The 14,487-nt window shown below is 47.1% G+C and overlaps 1 protein-coding gene across 1 annotated transcript in view; it reads right to left on the bottom strand.

Moving 5' to 3' along the window:
* Positions 1 to 4,767: 4,767 nt before the first annotated feature.
* Positions 4,768 to 14,487, bottom strand: part of ABHD6 (abhydrolase domain containing 6, acylglycerol lipase) — a 62,074-nt gene continuing 52,354 nt past the window's right edge. The window contains exons 8-10 of the mRNA XM_004616476.2: positions 12,408 to 12,462; positions 12,108 to 12,208; positions 4,768 to 5,811 (exon numbers count right to left, since the gene is read on the bottom strand). Of these exons, the coding sequence (XP_004616533.1) occupies positions 5,635 to 5,811; positions 12,108 to 12,208; positions 12,408 to 12,462 (333 nt within the window). The 3' untranslated portion in view covers positions 4,768 to 5,634. The remainder of the gene's footprint in view (positions 5,812 to 12,107; positions 12,209 to 12,407; positions 12,463 to 14,487) is intronic.

Raw genomic sequence — 14,487 nt, 5'->3', positions numbered from 1 at the left:
TGAGTAGGGCCCTTGCCTGGCACCAGTCCAACAGGGGGGGGAAGGGGGGGCTTGATCCCATATGGTATGTCTACTCTGGCCCCGATCCCAGTCTGCCCACCAGGAGTGATCCCTGAGCACAGCAGGGTGCGGCCCAAAAACTAACAAACAAAAGTCCCCATCTCCCTTCTTTGAAATACCATGACCCTGACTATTTTGCCCCTTTTTAATATCCCATTTCAGTGCCTACATAACATAGAACTGTATAGAAACAATAGTATTCCCTGCAGTATACACTCACTCTCTGTGTATGTACTCTTGCTTCTTATGCTGCTTGACTTCATCATCATCCTGTTGATCATTGAATTTCTCAAGCGGTCTCAGTAACATTTCCATTCGTCCTAGCCCTGAGATTTTAGAAGCCTCTCTTTACTCGTCCTTTCCAATGATGCCACATTGGAGGCTCTTTCAGGGTCAGGTGAATGAGACCCATCATTGTCACTGGTTTTGGCATATGAATATGCCATGGGGAGTTTGTGAAGCTCTCCCATGTGGGCAGGAAACTCTCGATAGCTTACCAGGCTCTCCCAGAGGGAGAACTAGGTCATAAGATGCCCCGGGTCCCACACACCTGGGTTCCTCTGCCAGTTCCTTCATGCGTGAGGCTTGTCTGAACATGGGGAGAGGGGCGTTGAGCATGGCTGTGGCTGAGCTCCAGAGATCTTTGGCTGTGGAAGCTCTGCTCGGAGTGGGGAAGAAAACTGAAGCCCACTCCCTCTGAGGGGCCCTGGGGAAGACAGCCAGGCATGTGGGACCCGGGCTGAGACCTCCAAGCCTGCTAGGATCGGGACTAGGCCTCTTCAGCCTAGATTCCCCATCTTCCAGTACCTAGGTGGTCACACCCAGGGCCAACATCCAGAGACTATAAAACCAAGCTCCCGGAAGGGAGTGACGCAGAGTCTCTTGCTGATTTTTTGCTCTTTTTTTGGGGGGGGAATTCCCCAGAGGTGCAGGGGGCCATCAGGATTATACCTGATCATGCAGGTAGGTAGGACTCACAGTGCCAGGGACAGAAATTTCTGTGCATAGGCATTCACTTAAGCCCTTAAGAGCTGTTTCTTCATACCCCAACACCTAATATTAATTGTTGTAATGACCGTGGGTCACATACCTTCCTGGCTGGTGTCACACGTGCAGCCAGTGTCACAGGCCCATGCTTTCATTGTGGTGCTGACTTCGGTTGTAATTCCTATTTGTGGCCACCAGGAGTCGCACTCCCTGGCCATTCCATCCATCCTTTCAGAAAGACACGAACTAACCCACCTGTGATTGTTCTGAGATTGATGGGGGTCCTTGAAAGGTAAACGAAAATTCAGCATTTGTTTCATGAAGCCCAGAACGGGTTTAAAAGTGGTGGGAAGGTAAGAAGTTCTGAGCATCGACCTTCTCCTGCAATGGGTGCCTGTGCCAAGCCCAGGCTGAGTCTAGGGAGCGTTTGGAGTGTCCGCTGGGAGCAGGCCACTTCTCTTGGCTGCCCCAGCCCCAGGGGGCAAGCAGCACCCCTCTCCCCCCGAGACTGTTTTGGATGCTCATCAGATGATCATGTCCTGAGTCCAGGCCAGAGAGGAAGGTGAAGCCGCGTTAGTGGTGAGAACTCAAGGGGGCTAGCTGGATGCTTGGCTGAGTGCCGGACCCACTGAACACTGCCCTCGCCTGCCAGGGAGGGTGGGGTCTGCTATCAGTAGCCTTCAGAGCCCACCTGTGACCCTGGCGCTTCCTTGTTAGTTCAGTGGCTCCTGGCAGTCTCTCCCGCGGTGGTGATGAATGAGTGGCCCTGCTCTCTTTCCCACAGTCACTAAACTGTGACTGGCACGGGCTGTGGCATGGGGCAGCCAGTTGGCCCTGACCACCAGGCTCTGTACAGCCACAGAGACAGTAAGCAGGGTGCAAGGAGGGGGCAGGGGCGGTGTGAAGGCCTCAGGGCTTCCCAGTCTTCCTTGCAGAGTGGAGACAGAATTGCAGGGCCAAGGGGCAGCCCAAGCACCCAATTTTCTGTTTGTCAGGAATGACTTTGACACACTATGTGCCAACCTTTCTGTCAGTACTTGCCAAGGAGTAACATGGGAGGGGGAGCTGGTCCTGCAGCCCTTTGTTGTCCTGGGGGCTGGGGAACCATTTATGTCCTTCCAGAATGATCCACCAAAAGGCGTGGCACTCCTGATCTACAGGAGTGATCCTTAGCTGTTGTTCAACCCAAGGGCACAAGTCCTGTACCCAGTAGGGTGCCTGTCCTAGGTACCTGGTGCAGGGACTTCTTCAGTGACCCAGAGGATTCTCCCATTCTCCCAACCCACCCAGATGGACCCCTTTCCTAGAAGCTCATTAAGTTCAGAATTCTTTTGGGGGTGTGTGGGGTGGGGTGGGGGATCTGCTGGTGGTGCTCAGGGAGCTGCTCCTGCTCAGTGTTCTGTGGTTGCTCCTGGTGATGCTTGAGGGACCAGGCGGTGCTGGGAATTAAACCTCGGATTCCAGATGTAAAGCAGTGATTAGTCCACTGAGCCACCATGCAGGCCCCCAGGTCAGCACTTTGTGGGAGACAGAGCCCCAGCTTGTCTACTATCTGGGCCTGTCCTGTAAAGGGGAAAGGGAAAAGGAGAAACAAGAGTTTAGTATTTTTAGGGTTTTTTTCCCCCGCTTTTTGGGTCATAACTGGTGATGCACAAGGGTTACTCCTGGCTTTGCATTCAGGAATACAACTGGTGGTGCTCAGAGGACCGTATGGGATGCGGGGAATCGAACCTGGGTCAGCCACATGCAAGGCAAATACTCTACCCGCTGTGCTATCTATCCAGCCTCAGAAGTTTTTTTTGTTTTTTTTTTTTAAGTCTGATTTAACTGTGTCATTCCATAGGTACACTGGACTTCCCGCAAGGGCCTAAAAGCCAATCATGGATCACAAACAGGAACAATGGGTTAGGATCCTGAAGGACTGTGGTTAAAAATGATTGATTGCTTGCTTAATGTACTCCTGCTGTAATCGCTTTTCCTCACTTCTGTAACAATACTTGTTTTGCTGAGCTTGCGTGAATTTACTGGGCATCAGGATGTAGGCCCGGTGGGCTAAACAAATTTTGCAGGTGCTTTCAAAAGTGCTTGGGGCACAGGATATGGTTTTTCCCCTTCTTTTGTGGTGGGGGGAATTTTGGGGTCACACCCAATGATGCTCAGGGTTTACTCCTGGTTCTGCAAAGGAATCACTCCTGGAGGTGCTTGGGGAACCATATCGGATGACAGGGATCAAAACCAGGTTTGCTGCGTGCAAGACAAACATCCTACCTGCTGTACTATTCTCCTGAGGTGGCTTTTCCTAATGAAAGTCCAGCGCTTCTGCTGTCAGGCTGCTGCTCTTGCCTATCATGACAGCCCACCAGCTGGTGTCAACAATAACTCCTCCAAATTCTAATTTTTTTTTTTTTGGTCTCCAGTAGTCTTTTGATTGCAACTCTACAACAGATCTAGTTCACTGTTTTTTGTTTTTTGGGGGCCACATCCAGCAGTGCTCAGGGGTTACTCCTGACTTTGCATTCAGGAATCAACCCCCGGCATTACTTGGGGGACCATTTGGGGTGCTTGGGGATCAAACCTGGGTTGGCCACATACAAGATAAATGCTCTACCCACTGTACTATCTCTCCAGTCCTCAGTCCCCCCCTTCATCTGTTACCCCCTCTATTTATCTAGGTTTGATTTACTACTATGTATTTTCTGTTAACCTTATTAACATGGCTGGATTCTGGGAAGTGGCTGGTTGGCATCCCTGCCAACTGGGGGCCCCAGGTTTGAATCCTGGTACTGCCTGATCAAGCATCATTGGGGTGGCTCTGCTGGATTCCAGAACTTCTGGGGAGATCCCAACCCCCAAAAAGGAAAGAAGGGGGCATAAATGACTGCTTTTCTAATATACTTATTAAAGCCTATATAGTTTCCTCTAAGTAGCATTTAGCCACTTCCACAACCTTGGGATCACATTTTACATCCAATTTTTGTTATAAGGGTCCTCACTGGGATGTCTCAGGGCTTATCCTGGCTTTGTGCTCAGGGATCACTCTTGATGGTGCTTGGTGGGGGACCATCTGAGGTACTGGGGATTGAACCCAGGTGAGTTGTGTACAAGGCTGATAGTAACTGCTGGACTATCTCTCTAGCCCCTCACATCCTCTTGTTTTTAAGACCGATGTTCAACTCTTCCTAGATAAATTAAAATATTTAGAGCAAGTCCTAAATGCCAGTGTAAATTAAAAAGTTCATCTCATTTTTTTCCCAGAACTAATTGGTTGCAGAACTCTGTGAAGAGGCTGGCAGGTGTGAGTGCCTGCAGGAGTTAGGGTTCCCAAGGCAGCCGAGGAACTTCAGAAGGAACAGGGAATGGCTTCTGCCATATGCTTTTGGCTATGAACCAATGTGTAATTTCTAAAAATGAGATTACTAACTCACCCAAGCAAAGTCTTCCAGGGTCTTATGACAAGTCTTAAAAACACTTTTAAAAATGCTAACAGAAAATCTGCCAACACTGAACTTACTTAGAGCTTAGAAAGAGAAACCAGGGTCTGAGAGATGGTTCAATGAACTGGAGCACAGGCTGTGATGCTGGGGAAACGGGTTTGATGCCCAGTGCCGTAGGGTCCCTCAAGCACCACCAGGAGCCACCCCTGGGTAGAGGCAAGAGTAACCCCTGAGCATTATCAGGTGTGGTCTCCAAACTCACAGAAAGAAAAAAATAGAAGTCATCTGCATGTTACTAATCTAGACTTATTAAATTTATTTCATGTCATGGGTGGTCACTTTTACAGCTGTTAGACTTATTTTCAATCACGTTACTGATCACAGAATTCACAGAATTCATTAACAGACTAGTATTTTACATCCGAGGGGTTGCGGGAGCTCAGCAAAATAGAAAAGGGGCCCACGAGATGCTTCCATGTGGAACCCAAGATTGTTAGAACATTATTGCTTTATTAGTCCTATTTTTAAAAAATAAGGAATCATTCCCTGGAAACCCAGATGTTCTTTGTACTGAGACTGTTCTGGGTTCCCTCCGGGGGTTGGTCACACCATTCAGCCAGGCTCTCCACTGCACTGGGTCGGCCGTGCCTCCTCCTCCCAGGCACTGCGGAGGTGGATGCATTCACTGGCGGGTCTGTGTGAAACGTATCAGACAGAAACAAGAGGAAGCTCAGCAGTGAGGACTAATGCTCCTAGAGCAGCCACGGACCATGCAGGGAAGAATATCTAAAGCGAGAGAAATAATCCCCCAAGTCTCTGACTGGGACGAATGCCTGAAAGAAAAGGGCCACAGCGGTGATGGTCCAAGGTGGCTGTTTTGTGACATGAGCTTCAAAAAAGTCTTGGTAGATCTCATGGCTGGATTTTCTGAGTTCCACTGGGGTTTCCATTTTGTGAAAAACATCTTGGAGATGTCCTTGCAGCCCTTGAAACTCAGTGGCTCTTTTGAGACTTGGGGCACAGGGGGTCTGGCTTCCTCAGGGACGCAGGGGCTGTGACTGCATCTGGGGGGATCCCTGAGAAGTGGGGGGCCGCATCTGATTCTGGAGATGGGAGCAGACGTGGGTGTGGGATGCAGGCTGCTGGCAGGGCATCAGTCCAGCTTCTTGTTATTATCTGGGTTGTGCACAGAAGCCAGAAAGTCAACGATGAGCTTGGCTGTCTTCCTAGGTCTCTCCATCACCACCGAGTGCCCACAGTTTTCCAGAAGTTCCACCTGGCAGTTGGCAATCGACTTGGCCAACATGTCAGCTCCAGACACGTCAAGCACCTGTGGGACAAGAGCAATCCTGGGGTTAGAGGAGAGGAGCAGGTCCAATGCTGGGGAACACTCAGAGGGACAAAACTTCCCCTAAGATAGGGCGGGGGTGAATGTTCGCACAGAGTTTACTGTGGTTTTAGGGCCTGTGATCCTTGAGGGATGTGACTTGGTCTTTATGGTGCAGCTCAAGCCAGGAATTGTCCTGCTGCTGCAGTAAGAAGGTCAAAATGCATATTCCCTGCTGGGGACCCAGGAGCTCTGGTTTGGGGAGCCAGAGAGTTAAGCAGCCAAGACCCAAGAGCTCTGATGAGGGGTTGGGGGAGGGAACTGGAAGCTGAGAGCATGCAGGACGAGAGAGAGCAGTGTTCCGGGGACCAGAGGTAGTTCTTCAGATTGAACCTGGGTCGGCCAGGTGCAAGGCAAAAGCCTTCACCCCTGTGCTGTCTCTCCAGCCCCCTGACAATGTTGAAACAAACATTCCTTTCACTCTGTTCCCATATATAAGAATTTTTCCTTTCAGATATTCTCCATCACTCCACAAGCTACATGAATAATTACTCAGGTATTGTTTAATACAAAGATGGGGAATGATCTAAATGGCCACCGGTAGGGCATCCATTAAACCGTGGCAGTGCCAATAATATTGTGCATCTCTTAAAAAGTAATGGAAAATTTTATATGGGGCAGAAATCATCCAGGTTCATCTATGAGAAAGTCTGACCAGTAGCAGGCTAACTAAAATGTATCAAACTGTGTGCCCATTGATTGTTTATTAGTTGCAAGTGGAGAAATACTAATTGCAATGCAGAATTTATACACTTAAGATTACCATCAGCAATGACTGCAACAATATCTTATCATTCATGAGATGTGTGCAGGAGGAATTTAATCATGAGGAAGCATCAGACATACTAATATTTAGAAACACAGACAAAATATTTGGCCTGTATGCTTCAGTATCCGGCAAGATAAAGACAGAAGGAAGGATCATTTCCCATTATAAAAGACTTTCCAGACATGACTTGTGACCTGAGATCTTATATTAGATCCAGGTTCAGGGGTCAGGAAGCAGCTGAAGAAAGCTCTAGGTAGGACATGGCTGACATGACTGATGCATTCAGAATATGAACTGCAGATTAAATGAAGCATCGGTAGTAAATTTAATTTCAGTTTTATTTCATTTTTGTTTTTTGGGTCATACCAGGTTGTGCTCAGGACTTATTTCTGGCTCTGCTCTCAAAAGTTATTGTTGGCAAGGTTCAGGGGATCATACGGGGTACCAAGGATTGAACTGGGTTGGTCGCTTACAAGGCAAGCACCCTAGCTGCTGCACTGTCTTTCCACCTCTTTTAAATTTTTATTTTTACTTCATTTTTGTTTTAGTGGAAAATTTTCTGACAGTGACTGTGTTCTATGGTTGTGTGGGAGGACACTCTTTATTGTTGGTTTTGCAGCTTCTTTTATGGCTACATACATCAATGTTCAGGGCTTACTACTCACTCTGTGCTCAGGGATCACTCCTGCTGGGACTCAAGGGACCATGTGGGGTGACCAGAAATGAATACAGGGCTGCCCAGGATGCAAGGCAGGCACCCTACCCGCTGTACTTTCTCTACAGCCCCCGAAGGAAATTGTTGTTCTCAGCAAGTACAGCCAGAAGCGAAGGGGGAATAATAAAGAAACCTATTCCAAATGATCCCCAAACAGATAGTTATGGATACATGGACAAGAACAAAGCAAGTTTTAACAACGTGGCACATGTTAAAACTCTGGTAATAAATAAAATGTGGTGTATACATATTATAGAATGACAGTAAGCAACAAAAAAGGAAACAAACTAAAATCCTTTTTTTTTTTTCTTGTTTGGATCACACCCGGCAATGCACACGGCTTACTCTTGGCTCTGCACTCAGGAACTACCCCTGGCGGTGCTCAGGGACCAGATGGGATGCTGGGAATCGAATCTGGGTCAGCCACGTGCAAGGCAAATACCCTACCTGCTGTGCTATCGCTCCAGCCCCTAAAATCCTTTTGAAAATAAGAACAAACTAAAGTATACATGCACCAACATGGATGAACCTCCAAACATGCTTGAATGAAAATGAGCAGATGCAAAAAGCTACAAACTATAGAAATAGATAAGAGATCAATGGTGGTATGGGGCTAAGAACAGAGTGAAGGAAAACTGAAATGGACAGGAGGAAGATTTAGGGAGGGACAGGGGTTCTATCAGTGGACCTTAGTGGGATACATAATTTGGTGAATTTTATAGTATGTAATTTATGTCTTAATCAATTAGTGAAAATGTAAAGTATATGTAGGAATACTATGTGCATTTCTGATAACTGTTCTGTATATGTGAAATTATCCCAAAATAAACAATATTAAGAGGGGAGTTTGGGCCACACTCTGCAGTGCTCAGGGTCTTTTCTGGCTCTGTGCTCAGGAATACCAGATGCAATGTTAGGATTTGAACTGGGGTCAGCTGCATGCAAGGCAAATGCCCTATCCACTGTACTATACCTCTGGCCCAAAAATAAATGTATTTTTTTAAAAAAACTTGTTAGGCAAACATATCAGATATTACCATTTTTTTTTTTTGCTTTTTGGGTCACGCCCAGCGATGCTCAGGGGTTACTCCTGGCTCTGTGCTCAGGAACTGTTCTTGGCGGTGCTTGGGGGACCATATGGGATGCTGGGCATTGAAACCAGGTCAGCTGCGTTGTGCAAGGCAAATGCCTGACCTACTGTACTATGGCTCCAACCCCAGATATAACCAATTTTATAGAAAATCTTCTCAACAATAGCAATCTATATCATAATTTTAACTGGAAAGGACCACGGTGAAATTTTAACTTCCTATTAACACTTACATATGGACTATTTTCTTCAAATCTTCTAATCCAAGGCACAAGTAAAATGGCATAATTTTTAAGCAATCCAAATATAAATTGCAATGACCTGAAAAATGATTTGATAAACAGTCCCCCTCCCCCCAAAATCTTACAGATAAAATTTATGATTTTTGCTTAAATAACACTGTGATTTACCAAGTTGTTCATAATACAGTTGAGGTATGAAATGTTTCAACACCAATCCCGCACCAATGCGCCCATCCCTCCACCAGTGTTCCCAGTTTCCCACCCACGACCCCAGGCCTGCAGACACAAACAAATTTACTTCATATTGTTTGCTAAAACACAAGGAAAATGGAATTATTAAACCTTAGATCAGTGGGAGTCAATCTGTGATAAATGACAGATCTCACAATGATGTTGCTCAAGGCTGAGGATCTACCGAGCTGGCTGGTGCTAGTTGAGCCTTCTGTTACTGTTCAGGCTCACCAAGCACGGTGGACTTCTGGCAACTTTCCCATCAGATCTGCTGCGATCCTATTGGGCTGTCAATACTATGATATTTGGAGGTGTCAAGAGGCCTCTTGTGTGGACCAGAAATTATAGATCTGGAACAATTTGGTGGTTTGGCAGTATGACAGGTTCAGTAGTGGAGCTGGGCTGCTTCTATGTCAGAGGTGGCCAGTGTGTCTGTAGGCTGCTGTGTCTTCAGGCAGAAAGGAGAATCTGCTCACCCCCATTCTCAGTCTACCTGGGAATAGTGGGGGTGGGTGGGGATGGGGGTGGAGAGGCATCATTTTTTTTTTAACCTTCTGCTTTTTGTGTCACACCTGGTGATGCACAGGGGTTACTCCTGGCTCGTGCACTCAGGAATCATTCCTGGCGATACTTGGGGAACCATATGAGATACTGGGAATCGAACCTGGGTCAGCCACATGCAGGGCAAACTCTCTACCCGCTGTGCTATCGCTCCAGCCCCAACATCATGTTCTTTTGAAGATTAGTTGTGGAGCTGGCAGAGTGACATTCATTTTTATCAGGCAAATCTATGTGTGCTCAGAATAGGAAGAGGCGAACAATAGCCACTGCTCTGACTCTGTAAATAAGCGTTCACTGAACTTCTGCCAGGGCCCTGCTCAGGACATCAATTCAGCCTGCTTTTTCACAATAGCAGAAAGCAGCAATTGTGAATCCAGAGCCAAGAAGCCTATTTGGCTCTTCAGAGAAAATATTTGCTAACCCCTCCTACCTCAGAAAATGTAAGAAATGTACCCTAGACAGGAACTGAGAGCTGGGATCTGGAATATAAACAAAACCAAGTTTTTACTCTAAACCTTTGTTATACTATTTCAAGATTTTTTGTTTTGTTTTCTTTTGCTGCCAGGGAGCACACCCAGGGCCTTATGCTCTACTGCTAAGCAACATGCCCAACTCTCCTTGAGGTTCTTTTGTACCATATGACTCTATGGTTTTGATTTAAAAGTTTTGCATACATTTTTGTGGGGGAGTGGAGTTCCGATTACAGCTCATGGCACTTAGGGAAGACTCTAGGCTTTGTGCTCAAGGGCCACTCCTGGCAGTGCTCAGGGGACCATCTGAAGCTCTGGGGATTAAGGTGGTGTCTGTGTGTTTAAGGCAAATTATTTTTTTTCTTTTTATTTATTTATTTATTTATTTATTTATTTATTTTTAATTAGAGAATCACTGTGAGGGTACAGTTACAGATTTATACACTTTTGTGCTTATACTTCCCTCATACAAAGTTTGGGAACCCATCCCTTCACCAGTGCCCATTCTCCACCACCCATAAACCCAGTGTCCCTCCCACCCTCCCCAATCCCATCTCCCCCCCACCCCACCCTGCCACTGTGGCAAGGCATTCCCTTCTGTTTTCTCTCTCTAATTAGCTGTTGTGGTTTGCAATAAAGGTGTTGAGTGGCCGCTGTGCTCAGTCTCTAGCCCTCATTCAGCCCGCAACTCCCTTCCCCCACATGGCCTTCGACTACAATGTAGTTGGTGATCGCTTCTCTGAGTTGACCTTTCCCCGGAACGTGAGGCCAGCCTCGAAGCCATGGAGTCAACCTCCTGGTACTTATTTCTACAGTTCTTGGGTGTTAGTCTCCCACTCTGTTATTCTATATACCATAGATGAGTGCAATCTTTCTATGTCTGTCTCTCTCTTTCTGACTCATTTCACTCAGCATGAAACTTTTCATGCCCATCCACTTAACTACAAAATTCTTGACCTCCTTTTTTCTAACAGCTGCATAGTATTCCATTGTATAGATGTACCAAAGTTTCCTCAACCAGTCATCCGTTCTGGGGCATTCGGGTTTTTTCCAGATTCTGGCTATTGTAAACAGTGCTGCGATGAACATACATGTGCAGATGTTGTTTCGATTGTACTTTTTTGTTAAGGCAAATTCTTTAACCACTGTACTATCTCTTTGGCTCCCACTTTTTTTTTTTTTTTTTTTTTTTGCTTTTTGGGTCACACCCGGCGATGCACAGGGCTTACTCCTGGCTCTTCTCTCAGGAATTACTACTGGTGGTGCTCAGGGGACCATATGGGATGCTGGGATTCGAACCCGGGTCAGCCCCATGCAAGGCAAACGCCCTACCCGCTGTGCTATCGCTCCAGCTCGGCTCTCAAATTTTAATTTACTTATACTTTTTGGTTTGGGGTTGCATTGCTTAGGGGTTACTCTGGCTGTATTGCCCTATCAGTGCTCAGGGAACCATAGAAAGCCAGGGAGTAAAGCTGAGCCTCCCAAATGCAAAATATTTACACTAGCCTACAAATAATTTTATTTTGTTTTATTTGGGGAGCCACGCCAGGAGGTACTCAGGGCTATTCCTGACTCTGTGCACAGGGATCATTCCTGGCTTTGCTCAGAGGACCATGCAGGGTTCAAGGGATTGAACCCATGTCAGCTGTGTATAAGACGTGCCCCACCTGCCGTACTATCTTTCTAATCCTCCATAAATGATTTTAAACGCAGTTTGGGGGAGATTTGGGAGCACACCTCAGAGTGCTGGTATGGGTCGACTCCCAACGTGGAGCTGGGATTTAATTTGGGGCTCCTCCATGTAAAGCATGCGTCCTGGGCCTTTCAACTCTCTCCCCAGCCTCTTTGTAACTTCGGTTAGTATTTTGTTGTTCATCCATGTTGTTCTTCCTTGTGATGGTCAGGGATTAAACACAGGCTCATGCTCTGCAACTTGACGTGTATCTCTGGCGTATGTTCCCTTTTCTTCTGAAAGGCTAAAGCTCTCCCATTGCTCTCCCTCCTAGAAGGAAGCTCCATCCTAAACATTAGCACCCATCCAGTGTGTCCCACTCCTCTCACTGACACCAGGCACAGGCCAGCTGGAGGCTCAGGCTAACAGCCACAGGCTGTGCCTTGGAGCAGAGTCCCCAGTACAGGCTGTCCTATAACATGCACTCACCTGGTCTTGCTTCCCCCAGATGATCTGCGTCGGGACTTTGATCTTGTCCATGTTCTGGTGGAGGGAATATCTTGATTTCTCACTGACGATTTCCAAAAACACTTTCAGAGAAGGAAAACTAAGTAAGTGCTGGGCTATGCCGAAGGGCATGGGTGGAGGGTCTGGGAGAGGCATTGAGTCAGGTCACCACAATCCCTCTCCACATTCCTCCTTCCTTTCCCCTAAACAGCCCCAGAAATTTAGGAATTAAAAACCAGCCACCCAGAAAGCCTGCTCTGCACTTAGAACAGGGCTACTTACACCTTCGGTAGAAACCGTTGTGAGGGATGCGGACATCCACAAGGCCTTGCAGAATCTAAGGGAAAAGAACCCAAAGTCAGAAAGTGAAAGGAGACTGGCTTCCTCAGGCCAAGACGTTGAGGGAAATGAAGTCCAGCAATGTGTGGCACTGCCAAGGCTTGCAGGACCCGGTCCTCTGGGTCCCCATGAGCACTGTACACTGTAATAGGGAGTTAAGTTCCTTTTGATTGAGAAGGAACATAGGAAATTCTGTATCACCGAAGGCCCCATTACAGCACTAATAATCACTTAATCTGGAGAGATTCTCTGCTAAACTTAACCACAACTAGGATGAAAAGATTGTCAAGCAGTTATTAGTCATATCCAAATGGAGATGTCCTGATCAGACAATTAACCACTGGGGGCAATGGGCTTCTTAAGCCAGGAGGAAATAAATTCCAGGGAAACTATGGGAAGAGTTCCATAGCCCTGCATTGTTTGATGGCCTCTGCCTTCTATGCTGAGACACAGGGGAGCTGAAGCAAGCGTGGACAGACCAGATCTGGACCTGAGATACTGACCCAGAGGAGTTGAGGCCAGGAGAATCTCAGTCCCCTCTTCCTCCTGCCTGGGGTTTCTTGAGGAGCACCCAAGAGTCATACTGCGAGTCATCATTCCTTTCCTCTCCCTGGGAGAGTCTGAATCCAGAATGTACTCTCGGGAGTCCTGCATACTGACTGAAGCAGAAAGCTATGGCCCTGATTGATGTAAACTAAACCAACTCTCCCTGGAGCACAACTAGCATCTGACTGGTTCTAGAACTAGAAGTGCAGGTGAGACCAAAGGCAAATCCAACACATTCTTCTCAGCATCCAACTCCTCCCACCCCCCCATCCCCTGATGGCACCTAGCGTCTCACACAGGCAAGTTGTCCCACTGTTGGGCCACATCCCTGGGCCAGCATCTGTACCCATGCAGCTATCCATCTTTCATGGATAGCTTCCATGCATCTTCCACAGCTCACATAATCTTCCACATCTACTCTATGCACCCGCCCTCTCATCCAACATCTCTGTACCTGTAACTCATAGGCACATATCTACTCATGCATTCAGGTATCCTGCTTCCTCTCCCAACTCCTTTCCTCCTCCGTCACTACTTCGAGCAGGTATCATTTATCCTGCATCTTTAAAATCAGAGCTGCATAAGACCATCCATCTATCCTGCATCTACAAGTCCACTCACCATCATCCCTGAATTCTGTCCAGGAAACTCCCATCCATCCAATCAGAAATTCAGCCATCCCTTTGAACATGCTGAGAAGATGCGCAAGGCTGCCTACTGTGTCTTCACGCTTGCTCCTTCACACTTAACTGCCAACTTTTTGCTTCCTCCTCTCTCTCAAACCTCTCCTGGGCTCATGTTCAGGGAGCAGCTAAGATTCCTTGTCTTATTCTCTCTCCTTTGGCTGCTGGCAGAAGTTTGTAATAAGCACCTTGGCTTCATGCCAGTTTCTTTTTTTCCCCCGTGTTTTGGGCCACTCCTAACAGTACTCTGGGGCTACTCCTGACTATGCTTTGTTTTGTTTTTTTTTTTTTCTCTTTTGGGTCACACCCGATGATGCACAGAGATTACTCCTGGCTCTGCACTCAGGAATCACCCCTGGCAGTGCTCAGGGGAGCATATGGGATGCTGGGAATCAAACACGGGTCGGCCGTGTGCAAGGCAAATGCCCTACCTGCTGTGCTACTGCTTTAGCCCCCAGACTGTGCTTTAAAGGGTCAGTCTCAGGACTGCTCAGAGGACTAGCTTGTGCCTCTGAGCCTGACCAGCATCTGTCATGCTGGGAATAGAACTGGGATTAGCTGCATACAAGACAAGTGCCTTAATATTAGGTCTCTGGGCTGGCCATGTCAATTTCTGTTTACACTGAGAGTAAAAAAACTTTTTGGTCTATAACAATAGCACCCTAGATCTTGTCTTCACTGCTACCACTCTGGTCTATACCCACAGACAGTCCAAAGCACAACAGAACCCCTACTGGTTTTCTGCTTTTATTTGTACTTCATTGCAATTCTTTGATGCTCCGAGACCTCTCTCC

This window comes from Sorex araneus, chromosome 4 (genome assembly GCF_027595985.1).
Source record: "Sorex araneus isolate mSorAra2 chromosome 4, mSorAra2.pri, whole genome shotgun sequence".
Lineage (NCBI taxonomy): Eukaryota > Metazoa > Chordata > Mammalia > Eulipotyphla > Soricidae > Sorex > Sorex araneus.
This window is presented reverse-complemented; position numbering and strand designations above follow the sequence as displayed.